This window comes from Microcaecilia unicolor, chromosome 1 (genome assembly GCF_901765095.1).
Source record: "Microcaecilia unicolor chromosome 1, aMicUni1.1, whole genome shotgun sequence".
Taxonomy (NCBI): domain Eukaryota; kingdom Metazoa; phylum Chordata; class Amphibia; order Gymnophiona; family Siphonopidae; genus Microcaecilia; species Microcaecilia unicolor.
In genome coordinates this window covers 122,342,646-122,361,881 of record NC_044031.1, presented here as the reverse complement: position 1 = coordinate 122,361,881, position 19,236 = coordinate 122,342,646, and the positions used below count along the sequence as shown (strand labels likewise).

General features: G+C 42.0%; 1 protein-coding gene across 1 annotated transcript in view; it reads right to left on the bottom strand.

Moving 5' to 3' along the window:
• SLC25A40 (solute carrier family 25 member 40) overlaps positions 1-19,236 on the bottom strand; it is a 109,375-nt gene that overhangs the window by 51,955 nt on the left and 38,184 nt on the right. The window contains exons 3-6 of the mRNA XM_030189935.1: positions 18,469-18,528; positions 16,202-16,308; positions 4,871-4,938; positions 1,650-1,774 (exon numbers count right to left, since the gene is read on the bottom strand). Of these exons, the coding sequence (XP_030045795.1) occupies positions 1,650-1,774; positions 4,871-4,938; positions 16,202-16,308; positions 18,469-18,528 (360 nt within the window). The remainder of the gene's footprint in view (positions 1-1,649; positions 1,775-4,870; positions 4,939-16,201; positions 16,309-18,468; positions 18,529-19,236) is intronic.

Sequence of the window (19,236 nt, the reverse complement as noted above, 5' to 3'; positions counted from 1 at the left end):
AGTTCAGGATGTCGAGCTGGACACAAGCTGAGGCTGGGGTCGGGCTTTATCCCAGTAGGCTTTATATGAGGGAGGGTAGGAAGACATGGTGATTCAGCTCGTGATCGGCTGGTTTTTAACCAATTTCTCCCAGTTCGCAGTACTACAAGTTTAAATTCTATGTCCCCTCCCCCTAAATATCCTAGTGTTTTCCCTATACATGGCTAGATTAGTATTTATTTTAGATGCCTTTTTTATATGTTGTAATTTTATTATATTTGTTAGTAAAATGCTTATGGATGTTTGTTTCAAATCTGTCTAGGACACTTGAAGTAAATAATGGAATAGAAATTCAGTAAATGAACCGAAATATTTAGCTCACACCTTTTTTTCCATAGTTCAAGGTGAGTTACATTTAGACACAGTAGGTATTTTCCTGTTTCCAAAGCATTTACATTCTAAGCTTCTACCTTAGATAATAGAAGGGTGACTTTCTTGAGCAGACAAAGCATGTCAGGGGGATTTGAACCCTGACTTCTGTGGTTCTCAGCCCACTGCTCTAACTCCTTGGCTATTCTCTCTGTGTTTTATTCTGTATTTGATTGAACTCAGCAGCAAACAGAAGGATTGTGTAGCAGTCATGAAGCTCCCTAATTAACGTATTTTGCACATCACATTCAGACAGTGTGTTCCCTGTACCCCCCCATTTAAAGATTTATAACCCCTTAACAATAGAGTAGCCCCAAGGCTCAGGCTACACCCCTGCGTTCTATGGTTCAAATGGAACAAATAGAGCTCAGGCAAGTTGAAAAATTACTATGCTCAAGTTCCGAGAGTGATGAAAAGTGTCCGACACTATTGTGGTAACCTTTGTCCGTCATACAGCAGCCCTGAGAGGTAGTCTTAAAGGAGGCTACCCACCATTTCTCAAGGCAGGTCTGGGCAAGCCATTTGGTGTGTGTATGGAGTGATGGGACTAGGCACATTTATAAAGCGGGGTGGGTGGAATCAGGAGAAACTATAGCAGCATTGTCTTGGTGGTAGAGATTATGGCAGCAGTTAATATACTTCAGTTTGTTAACTGTCAATATACTTTTGCTGGCTGTTGAGCCAAAAGTAGACATCAGTTTGCCAAGAGATCTGGCTTGGTCAGGTCATAACAGGGATTCATTTTCTAGGAGTTCAATAATCCAAATTAATGTCAGGTTGATTCTAGAATCTAAATTTAAAAAAAACAATCAAAAACAGAACAAACAAAAACATAGGCAACACTGGGGGTTATTTACTAATGGTTAGCATAGGCCAATGTTTTTATTTCATGCAAGGGATCCTGTAGAAAATAAGATCCAATAATGACTTTAATGACTCTTATTATGTTATGGAAGCAAGGATCATTACATGATGTAAAATGAGCACTTTCATCTGTACATAACACAATATCTGGAACCTTTTCAGTTGTTAAAGGTAAGCTGTGAACTGGTGTGTAAATTGGTAAAGATAACAGGATCCATGACCACACAGATTTCTTCCTCACATATGAGCAACCCAATATAGCTACTAAACCTCTGCACAAGGAGTTAGGGATTCCACACTTGCATCTGAATGAAAACTAATGGCATATCTTAAGTTGGGGGCTCCAGAGAGGGTTAAACATGCAATATACAACTCACATCTGGCTAAGGCTCCAGCAAGAAGTGATGCACTGCCGACATTTCTTCCAAGTTTATGCATCAAAACATCTCGAAGTTGATCGAAGCAGGTGAAGTAAATTGTTGTGGCAGGCACTGCCATTACTCTACATTATAAACAACACAAAGTGGCTATTGGACTGTATAATTAAATATTTATATTTCAAAAACATAGAAATGTACTTTTGTCCCACCTTCCTGCAGAGAAGAAGAGAATGATTAAAGTTACTACAAACAGAACAAACTATGAATTCTGAGGAGTATCAAACCTGATAGGTTAAACCAAAACTTGATTTAAGAGTGTTTCTCTGATATCACCATTAATGCTTACAGCCAACAAAATGTGTACATCAGCAAGGGAAGACCCTTGTGATCATAAAATCATATTGAGGTCATCCTCTAAAAGTATGGGACTACAGCAGTTAGTAGTTAACATATGGGCCAACACATATGTAACACTGATTTCATCTTCTGTAAGTACACTTGATTTCATGTAGCTTGCATGGACATCAATATCTTACAATTCATGGTATCAGGACTCAAGCCATAGCAGACAATAGATTTATTATTGCTATTAATACACAGATCAAAGTCTGAAAGATTAAAATGAAAAATATTAGGCTTAAAAGCATTCCAACAGGGAGGCGGCTGGCTTAAAAATTAACTTACAAAAATCTGAAATTATGCCCCTACAGTTTCCCATGGGGCTACAAGCAGAACTACAACCTTTATTCCCGTTCAGCTGGTCCCCGCGCTCTATTCGGTACCTGGGGGTCAATTTGACCCCGAATACTGCAGATCTGTATCGGGAGAATTTTACCTCTAAACTACCAGAATTATTTACTGAGTTGGAGAGATGGGGGGGCCTGGGACTGTCATGGATGGGCAGAATTGCGGCAGTAAAAATGTCCTTACTCCCTAAGTTACTCTATTTGTTTATGGCAATTCCAATAGCAATCCCGAAGGCCTTCTTCCAGATGCTTGACAGGGAAGTCTTTGCCTTCATTTGGCGGAAAAGGCCTCCGAGAGTAACTAGGAAGGTCTTACATCAATCTAGGAAGGATGGAGGGATGGGGGTTCCAAATTTCTGGCTATATTATAGAGCGGCATTATTTCAAATGTTGGCCATTGGACAAGCAGGGATAACCAAGCCGTGGTCGTATGCGGCACAGTGGGGCCTGCGGGGGGTGCCGTTGTGGGTGGCCCTGTGACTCCCACTAGACTCGCTAAGAGGGTTGCTTTCGGGGTTAAAGGGTCAGATGAGGATAGCACTTGGTGAATGGGCGCGATGTAGTGCAGCGTGGTTCCCGGGACGGAAATATCATATGAACACCCCTATAATATTTGCATTAGATTTCCCGCCAGGTAGAGGAGAACGAATATATTGGCATTGGTCAGCTCTATCGCTGCGGGTGTTGGGACAGTTGTGGGATGAGGGGAAATGTCAGTCGTTTCAGGCTCTGAAAGAGGAGTATGGATTGACTGATAGAGACCACTTTCATTATATGCAGGTGAGGGATTTTATGCATCGTAAGGCCAAAGACGAGCTATTGTTGACAGTAACAGAACTGGAACGGGTGATGGGCTCGGGGGCAGGGAGGGGTGGCATATCCAGGATTTATAAAGCACTCTTACATCAATCTTCCCCCTTGTCCCAATACACTGCTAAATGGGAGACTCTTTTATCCGTCCATTATGAGTAGGATAAATGGCCCCGTATATATAAAACTTTACTGAATTTCTCTGTGGCAACACCACTGGTGGAGAATGGGTACAAGATGTTATACCAGTGGTATCTCACCCCCCACAGAATATCACGCATATTTCACACGGAGGTCTCAACTTGCTGGCGGGGTTGTGGAGCCCGAGGTACATTTTGAGGCATATTTTCAAAGCACTTTGGGAGGCTAAGTTCCATAGGTTTCTATGGAACTTTGGGAGGATAAGTGCTTTGAAAATAAGCCTCTTTGGCACATATGGTGGGACTGCCCAACCAAAAAGCAGTTCTGGACAGACTTAATATCACACCTCCACACTAAGCTGGGGATAGCACTTATGCCGAGCCCGGAGCTTTGTTTACTTAACATACCAGTGGAGGGCATACGTCGCTCACTTCATGGTATTCTCTCTCATGTAGTAACAGCAGCACGTATTTTAATTGCTAGATACTGGAAACAAACAGCGATCCCTACGGTGGATCAAGTCTTTAAAAAAGTGGATTACTGTTGCTTAATGGCTAAAATGACAGCCTTGAAGTGGGGACAGTTGGTAAGATTTCTCAAAGTGTGGACAATATATATGAACTGGAGAGGGATCTCTGTTTGATAGATGGAAGACTCCTTTGATTTGAACTGTTGAACCTGACTGTTGTTACCCTGGAGGGAGGGTGGGAGGGGGGCGGGGGGGGGGGGGGGGGGTTGGGGGAGGGGTTGTTTAGCATTTGTTATCAACAGCACATTTGGACTGTATATTGAGTTGAAGTCTTGGATATTGTATTGAACTTGTTTATGTGAAATAATAAACATACATTAAAAAAAAAAAAAAAACATTCCAACAAATGACAGTGACTATAACATAGTAACATAGTAGATGACGGCAGAAAAAGACCTGCATGGTCCATCCAGTCTGCCCAACAAGATAAACTCATATGTGCTACTTTTTGTGTATACCTTACCTTACCTTGATTTCTACCTGTCCTTGTCAGGGCACAGACCGTGTAAGTCTGCCCAGCACTATCCCCGCCTCCCAACCACGAGCCCCGCTTCTCACCACCGGTTCTGGCACAGACCGTATAAGTCTGCGCAGCACTATCCCTGCCTCCCAACCACCAGTCCCGCCTCCCACCACCGGTTCTGGCACAGACCGTATAAGTCTGCCCAGCACTATCCCCGCCTCCGGCTCTGCTACCCAATCTCGGCTAAGCTCCTTAGGATCCATTCCTTCTGAACAGGATAACTGGCCAGTGCTGGGTCTGGTAAAGCTGTGCAGGCTTCTACTACAAATCTGCTAGTAAAACCTAAGTCAGAACTTGCAACGCTTTATAAACTTGGAAGTGATTTCTGATGGCAATATTTGTTAGTGAAAGTGACCAGAGTCCAAATAAGCCTATGTCTCCAAACTGTAGACAGAATGCTACAAGAGCAAGTCCTATTAGTCAAGAAACATATCTTACAACATTGATGTACATAAATTGCTTAACTTACAATGTTGGAGGAAGGCCACTCCATAAAGATTTAATACCTTCATTCCGAACAATCTGAACAAAAGCATCCTGCAATTAAAAAGTACGTATTCATAGTTATAAATACATTTAGATGACTACTTTAGAAATATGTACAGTTGTGTGCAAATGTTTAGACACTCCTGGTTAACTTTTATGTTTCACAGAGGGGTTGTTTACTACCAGTTAGCACATTCCTTAAATGAACAGCAGCTGACACAACCTCTACACAGTAGAAAGCTAAACATTACATTTTTCTACAAATTTTAAAACACACTTACTATTTGCTGATTTTAACAGATTTTAGATGTTTGGAGACCCTTACAGTGGATCCATTATTTGAAGAAAAAAAAAACGTTGATAGGCCTTCAATTATTCAAGAGAAGACAATTCCAAGGTTAAACAAATACTGACCTTAACCTCTCAGCTTGTTCCATCTATTTAAAAAATGATGGGCTCGAAAGGAAGAGAGAAGATGGTGTAATGAGTAGCACTAGGGTCAACAGGAGCTCTCTGCTAGTTTCCTTGCTGTGGTGTTCCAGAATGGTTAAGTGTAAGCAGGGGCAGTATATATCTTTCCCCTACCATCATAAGTCCCCAGCATTGGCAAACTATATTATCTGAGAATCTGTCTCTATAATTCACCAAAATTCTCATCCAGTTCTGTACCGGTTCAAGCGCTGGCCCTCCTTGAAGAAGTTTCTCTTAGTCTGGGTGAAAGCACTACCCCTTTCTCATCCATATGAGCTGATTCTTGTCTGGACAATAATATACTAGTTTGTGGAATTCCTCTGCTTTTTCAGTTTCTTTGTACTTTTTTCCTACCTTGCTTTAGGGTTTTCCTTGGTGTTCTCCTACAGTGGATTGTTTTCTCTTTTATTTATATATTACTTTATTGAATTTCTAATTGCACTTTACTTTTTCAAGCACTTCTTAGTGCTTATGCAATTTTCTTAAAAAAAATGAACATGGACTCCTCCAGCACATAAAAATAAAGAAAATGATTACTATTCTATCTTACAAAGCGGTGGGGGGGGGGGGGGGGGGGGGGGGGAGGAGGGTAGACAAATAAAAAAAAACATTCTAGGAAATTAAATGAAACTGTTGGAAATCATGGCAAGATTTGAAGATCAAGAAAGCTCTCCCACAGAACTGTCTAACAACAACAGGTCACAGCTGCAAAACGTAAGTCACGGATCACTGCAAATAATCTAGTTTAGTTAACACCAGAGTAGCTGTTGACAGGTCCATGGTACAGAGTTCCTTACACAATGATTTGCATGGGAGAGTTGTCAGAAGAAAACCTTTTCTATGATCTTATTTAAAAAGTCATCATGTAAAAGGTGAGAAACTAACTTGAAAACTATTTGGAATGTGGTTTGGATTGATGAAATGAAAGCTGAACTGTTTAGCCACAACCATACAAGACACATTTGGAGGAATAATAGGTGAACCATTTGAAGAACGCCTTACAAACAGGGTTGCCCCCAGCATTAGGCCACCTAGGAATCTGCCTAAAGTGACTGAATGTTTGGAGCAGTGTTGGCAAGGTAGGCAACAGAACTAGAAAAGATTACCCCTGGTCTGGATAGAGCACAGATCAGCTCGGGGCCCTTGCACACACGCAAGTGGTTAGCTCAACGTCTGTTGCACATCAACACTCTATACAGTTAAAAAAAAAAAGAGGAAGACTGAGGACTGACTGATGAGTAGGAGAGCGACATCTGTTTACTCCAATAGCTGGAAGGTTATACAAGAAGCATGCTCTATGCTTTATGGTTCAACATTTTTATTGATGACAACCAGGATATACAAGACTTGTGAGACATTTCAAGTTCTGAACAACTGACACAAATACACGATACAGCATTATCCGTCATCAAGTTTTTACATTGTTAATAAATCTCCGAACTCACCCCCAACCCTCCCCCCCCAACTTCACCGTAAGGATAAAGGAGAAACAACCAATAAAGTAATAACCTCTTATCGGAAACGTATTAGCGACCACACTCCTTCCATTGCTACGAAAATCGTGATCTATATAATCAGCAATGGACCTGCAGTCCCCAGGTGATATGGTTAGCACCCTTTCCTGGGGCACAAGCTGGAGAGCCTGTGTTCTGATGGCCCTCCCTCCTACCACCCCAAGGTGTTCGCTTACCAAGACCTAGTACGAGTGCTTTGAACTAAACATAACTCCCCTCCCCCCTCCCTATCCCCTTCTGCCTGAGTGACCTATGAACCCACCGATTCATTAACCTCGTTCTTACTTAAGTGACACAAGTTGCTGAAGAAGGATCCTTTAACGCGCTGAGTTTATTAAGAATGTAACTTCGTGCTTTGGGAGACATCACATTAATATAATCTGTCCAAGTTAAATAAAAATGTTTTGTGTTTTGAAATTAAGCAGAGCATCCTGAAGCTCCACCAAAAGTAAGGCATGCAAACGATTACGCCATTGCCAGAATGAGGGGGCCCGCTCCAGTGTCCAATTCACCAGGATACATTTCATACCAACCACAGAGGCCTTGTGAACAAGTGCATTTTGATAAGCTGTTCCCCCCTCAACTGGACTTTGGCATCCCAGCAATATGCATTTTGGCAAACGCCTGATCCGGGAGCCTCCAACTCCTTCCAAAAACCTTAGTATCCGTCTCCAAAAAGCCTCAGTTGCAGGACATTGCCAAAAAGCATGGTAAAAATCACTTTGGTTCGCCCCACATCGCCTACACTGAGCCGATTCTAAATACCCCATCCGGTATAAACGGGACTGTGATGTGTATGCTCTGTAGATTACTCTAAACTGACATTCCCGAAGTTCTACACTCCTAGTCCATTTCCCCACCCCTCTCAACCCCCGCAGAAGATCCCGGGTTGAGACCTCTGTCTGTGTGTCTTCTGCCCACCTAGCAGCCACTTTTCCTAAATCTCTCTGTGGACGGGTAGCTATCAATCGCTTGTATAACATGGAGATGGATACAGGGTCCCCCGACGGTACCTCCAAAAGATCTTCCAGCTTGGTGGCCACATCGACACCCAGCGTCCTCTTAGGCAAAGATGCTACATAGTGTCGCACCTGTTCGTATGCAAATCTGGAGCTCCAATCTGTAGGATTTAGACCAAGGTCCTCCATGGATTTGATTGCTCCAGAAGGCTCCAGCACCTGATGTAAAAATACAATCCCCCTCTCTCCCCATTCCCTCAATCCAAGATTTTCAGTGCCCAGACTGAAGGCGTCATTTCCCTGCAGGGGGAGAAGCCTACTACACCCACCATCAAAGGCCCAAATCTTAGCCAGATCCCTCCACAGCGCCCTCAATGGTCCTATCAAAACACTGGCTCTAACATGTGCCTCCACTTCTTTCCCCCTCGCATGTAACATATAGAAATTGTGCCTTGGCCTACACAACGCCTTTTCCATGGCTACCGGAGTGTATGCCTCTGTCTGTTGGTACCAATCCCCTAAATGACGTAATAAGCAAGCTATATTATAGAGTTTAATATCAGGGACTCCAAACCCCCCATCTCTCCATTGTCCCATAAGGTACTCAAACTTAATCTGAGGTCTCTTCTTAGCCCAGAAAAACTTAGAAAGCATACTATGTAGTGCACTTACATCCCTTTGCTTAAGGTAAATCGGTATTGATTGCAGCAAATATAACCATTTAGGGAACAGCACCATATTAAACAACGCGATGCGTCCCATCAAAGACAATGGTAACCCTTCCCATCTCCCAAGAGTCTCTCTTGTGCTAGTTAGCAAGTGTGCAATATTTGCCTCTCCAAGTTGTCTAGGGTCTTTAGTGAGTTGGATTCCTAAATATTTAAAGGCCGTTCCCGCTCTTTTAAATGGGCATTTTAATCTCACCCACTGGTCCTCCCTCATATTAAGTGTCATAACCTCTGATTTCTCTAGATTAAGCCGAAATCCAGAAAAATCCCCAAACTCCGCAAAAAGTTCCATCAATGAGGGCAGCGAAACCTGAGGATCCTCCAGAACCACTAGCAGATCGTCTGCAAAGGCCGAGATCTTAAAAGAATCTTCCCCTATCTGCACTCCTCTCACCTCCCCCGTCCGTTTGATGTCCCTAATAAGGGGATCCAACACCAATATGAAGAGAAGTGGTGAGAGGGGGCAACCCTGCCTAGTTCCACGGGCTATCTCAAATGGGGCCGAGGCCCTTCCATTCACCCAAACCTCAGCTGTTGCTCCATGGTATAATGCTTTTATTGCATCATGGAAGAACCCCTCCATACCATATGCCCGCAAGATGGCAAACATAAAATCCCATTTGACATGGTCAAAAGCCTTTTCGGCATCGAAGCTGACTATTAAAGCTGGGGTCGCCTGATGATGTATTTTCTCTAAGGCCCCCAGAACTTGCCTCATGTTGCGTACTACTGTTCTGCCCCGGACAAAGCCCACCTGTGACTCTTCCACCACCTGTGGCAAAATTTTTGCTAATCTGTTTGCCAGAATTTTTGCAAACAACTTTGTCTCAAAAGGCAACAGAGAAATAGGCCTATATGATCCTGCACTCAAGGGGTTTCGGCCTGGTTTTAACAAAACCACTATTTGGGCCCTCCGCAGTGATTCTGATAGGGCACCTATCTGTATAAACCGATTAAACACCACCGTAAGGCATGGTGCTATTTCATCTGCAAGAATTTTGTAAAATTCAGCAGACAGTCCATCCCCCCCAGGCGCCTTAAACAAAGGGCTATCTCGAATACCCCATCTCACCTCGTCCTCTGTTATATCCCCCTTGAGGCTATCTTGATGGTTCTCCGCAATTTTAGGAAGTGATTGACCTGCTATATACCATTCCGCCTGAAGTCCCTGCTCATCTGGCGCCGAATACAACGTCTTGTAAAACTGCCTAAAGACTTCATTCACTCCCTTTGACGTATGCTGCAATCCTCCTTTTGCATCCCTTATCTGAGAAACAAAACGTGACCCTCCCACCTGTTGCACTAACCGGGCCAGCAGCTTCCCTTGTCGATTAGCGTGCTTGTATAATTGGTATCGGAAGTATTGAATAGATTTTTTGGTTTTCGCGTGTATTAATTGATTTAAAGCAGACTTAGCTTCTAATAACTGAGATCTATGTATGCTCGAGGGCCTCACTCCAAACCTCTGTCGTGCCTTCCCGACTATCTTCCCCAACTTGAGAATCTCTGCCTCCCTAGCTTTTTTCTTGTGGGAGTAATATGAGATAATGGTGCCTCTCAGCACGGCTTTAGCTGCTTCCCAAAATAATACCGGGTCCCTTTGATAAGTGTCTTTATTAAACTCTGTGTACTCACGCCATTGAGCTTGTAGAAAAGAAGAGAACTTCCCATCATAGTAAAGTTCCCTAGGGAATCGCCATCGGGCTCTCTGTGCTCTCTCCTGCCCGCAAGAAAAGGAGACCCACACAAACGCGTGATCCGACACCTGGGTCGGTCCTATCTCCACCTGTTCTAGTTGTGTGACTGTACTAGATGAGACCAGGATATAGTCAATACGTGAAAGCGTATCATGGGCTCTCGATAGGTGGGTGTAGTCCCTCTCCCCCGGGTGGAACAAGCGCCAAGCATCTACCATATCCAACAAGGAACATAGCTTTGGGACTCCCTTTCTCATATTCACTGGGCCTACTCTAGAGGTCCCCGTACTGTCCAATAGCGGATCAAACACCGAATTAAAGTCGCCCCCCATAATTATGGGCATCTGGTCGAAGGAATGTACCCGGTTCACTATGGTTTGGTAAAATTGTCTATCATATTGATTTGGCGCATACACATTCACCAGCAGCAGGGGTTGATTATGCACTTGGACCTCCACCATGACAAATCTACCTTTCGGGTCTGTAACCACCCTCTTCCTGACAATAGGGAGCCCCTTGCGGAATAGTATGATGACTCCTGCTTTTCTGTTGGTCGTTGGGCTCTCCACATAGTCTCCCACCCACCATCTACATAGTTTTTTGTGTTCCTGCCCCGTTAAGTGTGTCTCCTGTAGCATTGCTATGTGAGTTTTTTGTCTGTTTAAGGTTTGTAAAATCTTACTTCGCTTTATCGGGGAGGTCACGCCCCCCACGTTCCATGAAACCACCTTAACCATTTTCTGGTAAGAGCATGCTAATAATACAGTTATTTGCAATATAAGAGAGAAGGTGTCCCAGCCTCCACCTCCCCCCACACTTGTCCTCCCCAGCAACAGTTCCCCAGAGCCTTCTATCACTTGCACCTCGTTCACTCGGGCAGAATTCCCCCCCTCCCCCCCACCCTTGCCCTCCGCCCCTCATCAGTTCCCTCACCCACTCCCTCGAGTTCTCCAAGGAACTCATCACGTATAGGTGCACTAGCCCCTACCAAAAATGATTCCTTTCCCTCTTTTTAGGGGAACCCACCGTTAAACTTTCAATTCTTCTCTCCCCTTCATATATCAAAACATTGTACCCCTTCACATATTAAAACATTATACCCCATATAACTTGATCAATATACTTTTTAAACACTTATTGTAATTACAGTTTACATTTTGATCTTAACAGACTGTCTGTTACGTTAACTTATCAGAGCCATGGCTGGCTCTATTAGAGTCCCTGAAATGTAGAATCTTCTTTCAAACATTTATTCCAGCTTCAGGCCTCAAACAACATTTGCCTGAACCCCGTCCCTCCGAAATGCCTTTCAGTCAGTATCTCCCTGTGTCAGGCTTTGTAGGAAAGCAGAAGCTGCCGACACATTTTCAAAGAACTTTACTGTACCTCCATGGTGTACTCTCAGCTTTGCAGGGTATACCAAAGCGAACCTGATCTTCTTCTCATGAAGTTGTGTACACACTGGTGCAAACTCCTTCCTTGCTGTTGCCACCCTCGAGGAATAATCCTGAAAGCAGAGAATTCGCTGTCCGTCATGTTTAAGTTCTCCTCCTGCTCGTACGGCTTGTAAAATAGCCTGTATGTGCCCATAGTTGAGGATTTTCAAAATCACCGCCCGAGGCCGCGCCGCTCCTTGCCTCCTTGGCCCCAGTCGGTGTGCTCTCTCAATTCTCAGGGGGCCTGGCATATTATTCAATTTCAGCGTGGTCGAAATCCAGGTTTCTAGGAAACTGCCCAACTCTGACTCTTGGATCTGTTCTGACAAACCGACCAGGCGCAGATTATTGCGCCTGGATCGGTTCTCCAAATCATCGATTTTATTCTCCAGTTCCAATATCCTTTTCTGCAGGGCTTCCACCGGCTGCACCTCAGACACCATGCGGTCCTCGATATCACTAATCCTTTGTTGGACATGGTCCAGGTCCAGATGAAATCCATCTAGGCGTTCGTGTGCCGAGTCCGCCCTGTCATATATTGCTTGTAATTTTTTGTCCAGGGTTGCCTCAACTGCGGCCGTTACTTCCGCCGTAATTTCGGCTGTCCATGCCGAGCAGACGCTGGAACTCGGCGATTGCGGTGCGGCCGCCATCTTAGGTTCCGCGGCCTTGCTTTTTTCTTTTTTTTGAGGTTTCGCCGCCATCCCGCTTTCTCCGGCTACTACCGCCAGCCAAAGCGCAGCACCCAAATCAGCTCTGCAAGCCCAATAAGATTTGAATCCTTCGGATCCCCGATGAGGTCAGATAATTGGCAAAGATGCGGGGGACTAGCAGGAGCTCGGCACACACGAGTCCTCACTCCTGCATCACACCACGTGACCAGCATGCTCTATGCTTTAAAAGAGTGGCTTCATGTGCTCCCTAAAGACAAAATACTAAGGGATATGTTTACTAAGGTGCGCTAGTGTTTTTAGCGTGCCTGTAAATTTAAGGAGCATTAAACACTAATGCGCCTATACATTTCTATGGGTGTGTTAGCGTTTAACATGTGTAAGCCATTTATGTGCATTAAAAACGTTAACGCACACATAGCACCGCTTAGTAAACATAGGTGTAAGTATAACTTTCATAATATTTTTTCCACTGTACTTCACATTACACATTTTGTACATATATATCAGATTAATCTATTTTATTCATAACTTCTGATGCAGGCAAAAGTTGAAACATGGTCATTTCAGGTTTGTAGTACTTCATATGCCTAGCACTGGAAAGAGTTTATGCTATTGTTACCGAGAAGAAAAAAGATTTTTTTTAGCATGATGAATTCTGTGGGGAAAACGCCCTAGTCCTGCTTTGTACCCATTCTTTGCTGAGTGGGACTTCTGATTCTAATTGTAAGCACATGATCTGTATCCACAGTGTGCAGAGCCAGGGATTTGAATTTTTTTTATATTAGAGTCTTAAATTACATAATTTATCTACTGCAGTTTTTTTTCCCTAGTATAACCAGGCACTTCAGTTTTCATTTCTTCATTATATAATCTGGAAATATAAATGGCATTCTTGTTTTCTAGGGCCAACCACCTGACCATTGATCCAAATGAGGGGAGTCCTCCCATTTGGATATCCTGGGGGGGGGGGGAGTGGGGAAGTCACCATATCATGCCTTGCCCTAAGCAGATTGACCTGAGCCACCACGGGAGGGGGGGGGGGGGCACAGTGTCAAATAACCTTGAGCCAGCCTTATTTGCCAACTAAGCTATGGGGTTGTGTAGGACCTAGCAGAACAGAAAATATTGTACAGGTGGAATGAAGAATGGATTCAATGAAATAACAACATAATCTAAAAGCCATTGTCTCACAGCCAGTGATGAAATTTTGATCTGAAAAAAGGCTGGATATTTCAGTAAGGCAATAATCCAAAACATAACTCAAAAAACAACTATGAGGTGCCTACAGGAAATAAAATGTTTATTAATTGAAAAAAAAAACCCCTTATATGCTACATCTCTCAATATTCTAGGTGGCTTCCCAAACATACATAATAAATTTGTCAATATATGCAAAATATATAAAACCTTAAAATTAGAGATGGCCAGCAATATAAATTTCCAAAACCCTAAATATGTTAACAAGCTTGAGCAAATAAAAACATCTTAACTTGCTTCCAAAATTTTAACAAATCAGACAAAAATCTTACTTCAGCTAGTAACGAATTCCAAACAAACAGAACAAATACTGAAAAAACTCTAGCATGAGCCATCTATATCTGTTTGCTTTATAAAAAGTTTTACAAAAGTATTCCGGTGACATGACCGAACTGAATTATGAAAACGTTAATGTTGTAAAACAGAAAACAATAGGCTTTTAAAAGACCATGAAGTGACTTAAAAACAATCAACACTTTATGGAGTCTTTAAATTCCTATGGGTGTCTCAGCATTTAGCGCCAGCTGATTACTAGCGTAGGCTAAAAACACTAGCACACCTTAGTAAAAGGCCCCCATATATTTGATACTTTACTCAACTACTAACCAGTGTAGCTCTTTCAAACCCTGAGTAATGTGGTCAGCTCAAGTTTTATTGAAAATCACCCAAGCTGCCATATTCTGTGATAACTGCAGTGCTCTTCACATCTCCAGACATAAATCTGTGGGGATATATTTGCAGTGTATGTAAAGAAATTTAAGAGTGTGCACATATATTCTTGGCAGCAGGTACATTGGGAACAACCTTTTTGTAAAAAGCACATTTTGAAAAAAAGAACTTAATTCAGGGTGTTGAAGGTGTCAATAGCAGCTTTTCTAAATTGCTACATATACATGTATGCCCATGTAAACGTACAATTCCACCCAACCCTTCTAAAATTGTCCTCCTAAACCTGACATTTTCTGCTACATCATCCACTTGCACTCTAATTGAGCACTGCCATGATATTGCGCACTACTGTTCGTTCCAGATATCAAATTCTGCAGTAGGCTGTGGTCACCATTTTCCACAACAGCCTAACAAACTTGGGGGCCCTTTTACTAAGCTGTGTTAGGTGTTAAAGTGTGCCCAACAGCTTAAAATAGCTTACCAAGTGGCGTGGCTCAGGGGTCCGTGGTAAGTATCAATTTAGTGCGCACTAAAAAAAATTCTATTTTTATTGGAAGAGGGATGTCTGGTGGGTATTCCTGCACTAATGTGTTAGCGCAGCTACATTACTGGTTAGCACAGGATTGCCATATAAGCCCTTACTGACTACACAATGGGTGGTGGTAAGTGCTCATGCAGTAGTTTTTAAAAAATGGCCATGCTCTAATGGCAACATTTGTGCATGCCATTAATGCAAAAAAAAAAAAAAAAAGGAGAAATCAGCCATTTTATGTCTGTGGCAAAAATGGACTTAGTATGCGGACAAACCTGCGAAAAGGTACTCTAAGGCCACATTTTGCTGCAGCTTAGTAAAAGGACCTCTTGTTGAACTTGCTGGCTTATTGGGAAGCATGTTTATTTGGAAGCAATTATGGAACGCACTACTGAATGCCATAAAAACAACGCATGATGTGACAACCTTCCGGAAGTTACTGAAGACTAACCTGTTCAAAGAGATTTATAAAAAGAATCCTTCATAAAGACTTGATTTCAAAACTACACCAGAACAAACCAATATTGAACTCTTTTAATTTGGTTACTTTAATCACGTTATTATTATTGAATGTTATACCTTGTCCTGGATCTCATATACCTGATATGAATTATTTATTTACTTCTAATTTATCTGATATTTTTATGTACCTTAATTGTAACAATACTCTGAACTTCTCATTCCGTTAATGGTGATCGCCATTGCGGCATAATGTAAGCCACATTGAGCCTGCAAATAGGTGGGAAAATGTGGGATACAAATGCAGCAAATAAATAAATGTTTCAAGAACGCAGATATCTATCTGTGTCAAGATGCAGAGTCAGTATGCTCTTCTGCTAACTGATTAACTCATTTTCACTTACTAACCACATACCTAAAAACACATTCCATATGGGTTACATCAATACATATTTAAATTCAATATAATAAATACCATTACAAAATAGCTTTATTACACACCAGCAATAAGTACCTCTCTCCCCATCCTCACAGATCCTAATTAAATTACTTTTTCTGTAAAAATTCTCAGCTACATTGCTCCTCTGATGCATTTGAGAGCATTTACAGCTATTTGTTTTCTCAGTGCTGCAGCTCCCTAGGACAGCACCAGACAAGATCTATTGCCAAGGCAATCCTGAAACCTGGGCCTGGCATCACAATCTGCTACAGTAGTATGAAGCTAAACTCGACTCCCGTCTCCCCTTCTCAGAAAATAGCCACCTTGCATTTCTCTGAAAGCAAAGAATCACCAACCAGAAGAAGCTCTTCATTAAAATGTACGGTGAAAGAGTTCCTGCATATCAATATGAATAAGGGACAGTGAAGGAAAAACTCTTCTTGTTTGAGTAATTATAAGTATGAACGTTTCCTCCTTACCAATGTTCCTTTGAAATGGCCAGACGCTTTATACCAGGCTTTGCTGCTCCCATTTTCACAGACACACAAGTGATCCATAAGGCCATTGCAGTACATAAAACACTTTCCTATCAAATAGAACAAGAGGAAACAGTCAAAAAGATTATTAGATTCTTAAGTTAAATAGCAATTAGTCACTCTGTTGGTACTTGCTAATAGAAATTCTTTCAAAATAGTACATATGAATGCAAGTAATTCTCTCTTCAAGTAATTTACTCTTCATTTGCCGGAGGAAAAGACTTCAGATTTTCTGCTTTGCGCCCTAGCACGTATCGTTCAAATTGCAGGCTGCTACCTCTCCTCTGCCGATAATTATCTGCTCAGATTGGGATAAGGTGCAGAATCGTCATCAGTCTAAAAAACCACCGCTGCTCTCAATTATGTTTCTTTGTACATAGATTTGTCTTTTTTATTTTATAAAGTTATAGTAGCTGCACATTTATCTGGGCTGTAGAATGTTCAGTCGGGAACGCTCAACAAAGAGCCTCCGTTTATCAAACCGCTTCCTCAGGAGTCGTGCCCTTGACTACTATTCTTGTCCTACAGTCGAAGTGTAAATATACAATATTAGAGAGTGGACCGCGGAGAGCTATCCTATGAATAAAGATTAGTTTAAAGAAGCCTACCTTGTGCGGGTCCTGCCTTTTTTTTCTGCGGGACTCCTTGTAATTAAAATGGCGTCAGAGTATTTAAACCTTCCTTCCGATCACCTGTCCAATCACTATCGACTTCCTTCTTAAAGGGGCTTTCTCTCAATCACCTTAATAGTTTGGTCACTTTACCCTTTGTTTTATATATCCTTTATAGAAATGCTTTCCACTCTACACGTACATTCAAACCATTTGGTATTATAGTGTTTAGCCTAAAGATCCAACGCTGCTCTGCCTGTATCAGAGCTCGATCTCTATTCCCTCCTCTTATCGATTCCCTCACCTGATCTATCACTATACATTTAAAATCTGAAAACGTGTGCTGTTTTTCCATACAATGGGTCACTAATGGAGCTTCCCTACGTTGGTGTATAATATTGAATTTATGATCAGTCAAGCGCTGTTTTAGTGCCTGTGTCATCTTTCCTATATATAGCTTTTAACATGTACATCTTAGTATATAAGCTAAGTGGTTACTGTTACAATCTGTGTCGCATCTCAATGTATATATTTTCCTATCTTTCGGATTCACAAATTCTTTAGCAATAATCATATTTCTACAATAAATGCAATTACCTCAGGTCTTATGTCTCTCCACTTCTTTAGACCTATTCATTTCACCTAACTTAGGTTGCATCAGTTCTCTCAGATTTTGTCCTCTGGAATAGGCAATACGTAATCTGTGATCATGGAATGCAGGATGTGCCTGCATTATCCTCCAATGAAGTTTTAATGTTTGTACTGCTCTTTGAATTCCGTGTGTGTGCCGTAGTATACAGGTTTGTTGTCGACCTTCTTGTTGTTTTCTATTAAATTGTAAAAGACTTTCCCTGTCGTTATTTTTGGCTCTAATATATGATTTTTTTCAGTACTTCCGTTGGGTATTGTCTTGTGTTAAATTTCTGCAACAAAACTCTTGCTTGATCCTTGAATTTCTGTTTTTCACTACAAATTCTGTGGTACCTCAAAAGTTGGGAAAACGGCAGACTGTTTTTTTATTGACAAAGGATGATTACTTTGGTAATGTAAGAGGGTGTTACGATCTGTAGGTTTAATGTAAACTTCAGTGGTAACAATCCAACTTCCTGTGTTACCTGAACATCCAAAAAATGTATCTCTCTATTAGAGTATTGTTTTGTGAACTTTATATTGACATCTCTTGTGTTTAATCACTCACAAAATTTGTGCAGCTGTTCTTCATTGCCCTTCCATTGCATAAAGATATCATCTATGTACCTATGCCAGGTAAATATTTGTTGTTTCCAAGGGTTCTCTTGTACCCAAAGTTCTTCAAATCTAACCATATATAAGCAAGCCACCGAAGGAGCACAAGTGACTCCCATGGCTACCCCTTTCTTTTGTCGGAAAAAGGGATCCTTGAACAAGAAGAAATTTTTCTTCAGTACTAATGTAACTAGCTCCATTAAAAAAGGGGTAGGAACTTGATGGGGATGTGGTCTGGTTTCTAGGAATTCTTCCACTATGGTCTGAGCTGTTGCTGTATATACTGTAAAGAGTAAGAAATACACTAAAATTGAAAGAAATGTTGAGTAATAGAATGGCAGATGTCATTATTACCTTTGGAAAATGGGTTCCTTTGGGCTTGCAGTCGAATTTTTATAACATCCAGTGGTGTAACTAAAAATTAGAAAAGCATAAGTAATTTATTCAAAGTTATTATGCTTAATGTAAAATTTACCATAATAAAAATAAAAGACTATATATTCAGCCGGCATAAGTAGACTAAGTGAAGCATGATCCAGCATGCCTCCTCTTGCATCCTTCCTTCCCTTTCTCTCTTGTGATGTCCAGCATTCCTCATCTTTAATTCCTCCCTTCCCCGTGATGTCTCTCTTCATTCTCCTCTTCCACCATTGCTGCTGCTCTCCACTTACTCCCTCACACCCTCCTCCCCCCCCTCCCAAAAGCAGCAGAGCTCCCACTTATTTCCTCCCCCCAAATAGACAAACTGCTCTCCTGGGCCTACCGTACTGCCTTGGTAATCCACTGGCACACTAGGCCAGGTGCAATCCCCACTCATTCCTGCCCATGCCATTTCCATAGTAAAAATGGCTGCCACAACTTCTAACGGCAGTCTCGCAAGATGGAGAGGATGGGAGGACTGCTGGACACCACGGGTATGGGAGGGAGGTCTCAAATATAAACCAAAGCTCAATTTTTTTATTACTTTTTTGGCCAAAACCTCTTGGTTTATATTCAAGTATATAGAGTATACATGCAGAATAGTGACTGCACATTCCTTACTCTATCAGATACCTTATTCAGGGAGCATCTGAATATTACCACTATCCGACTAAGCTGCAGTGCTGTCTCCCCTTCTTATCA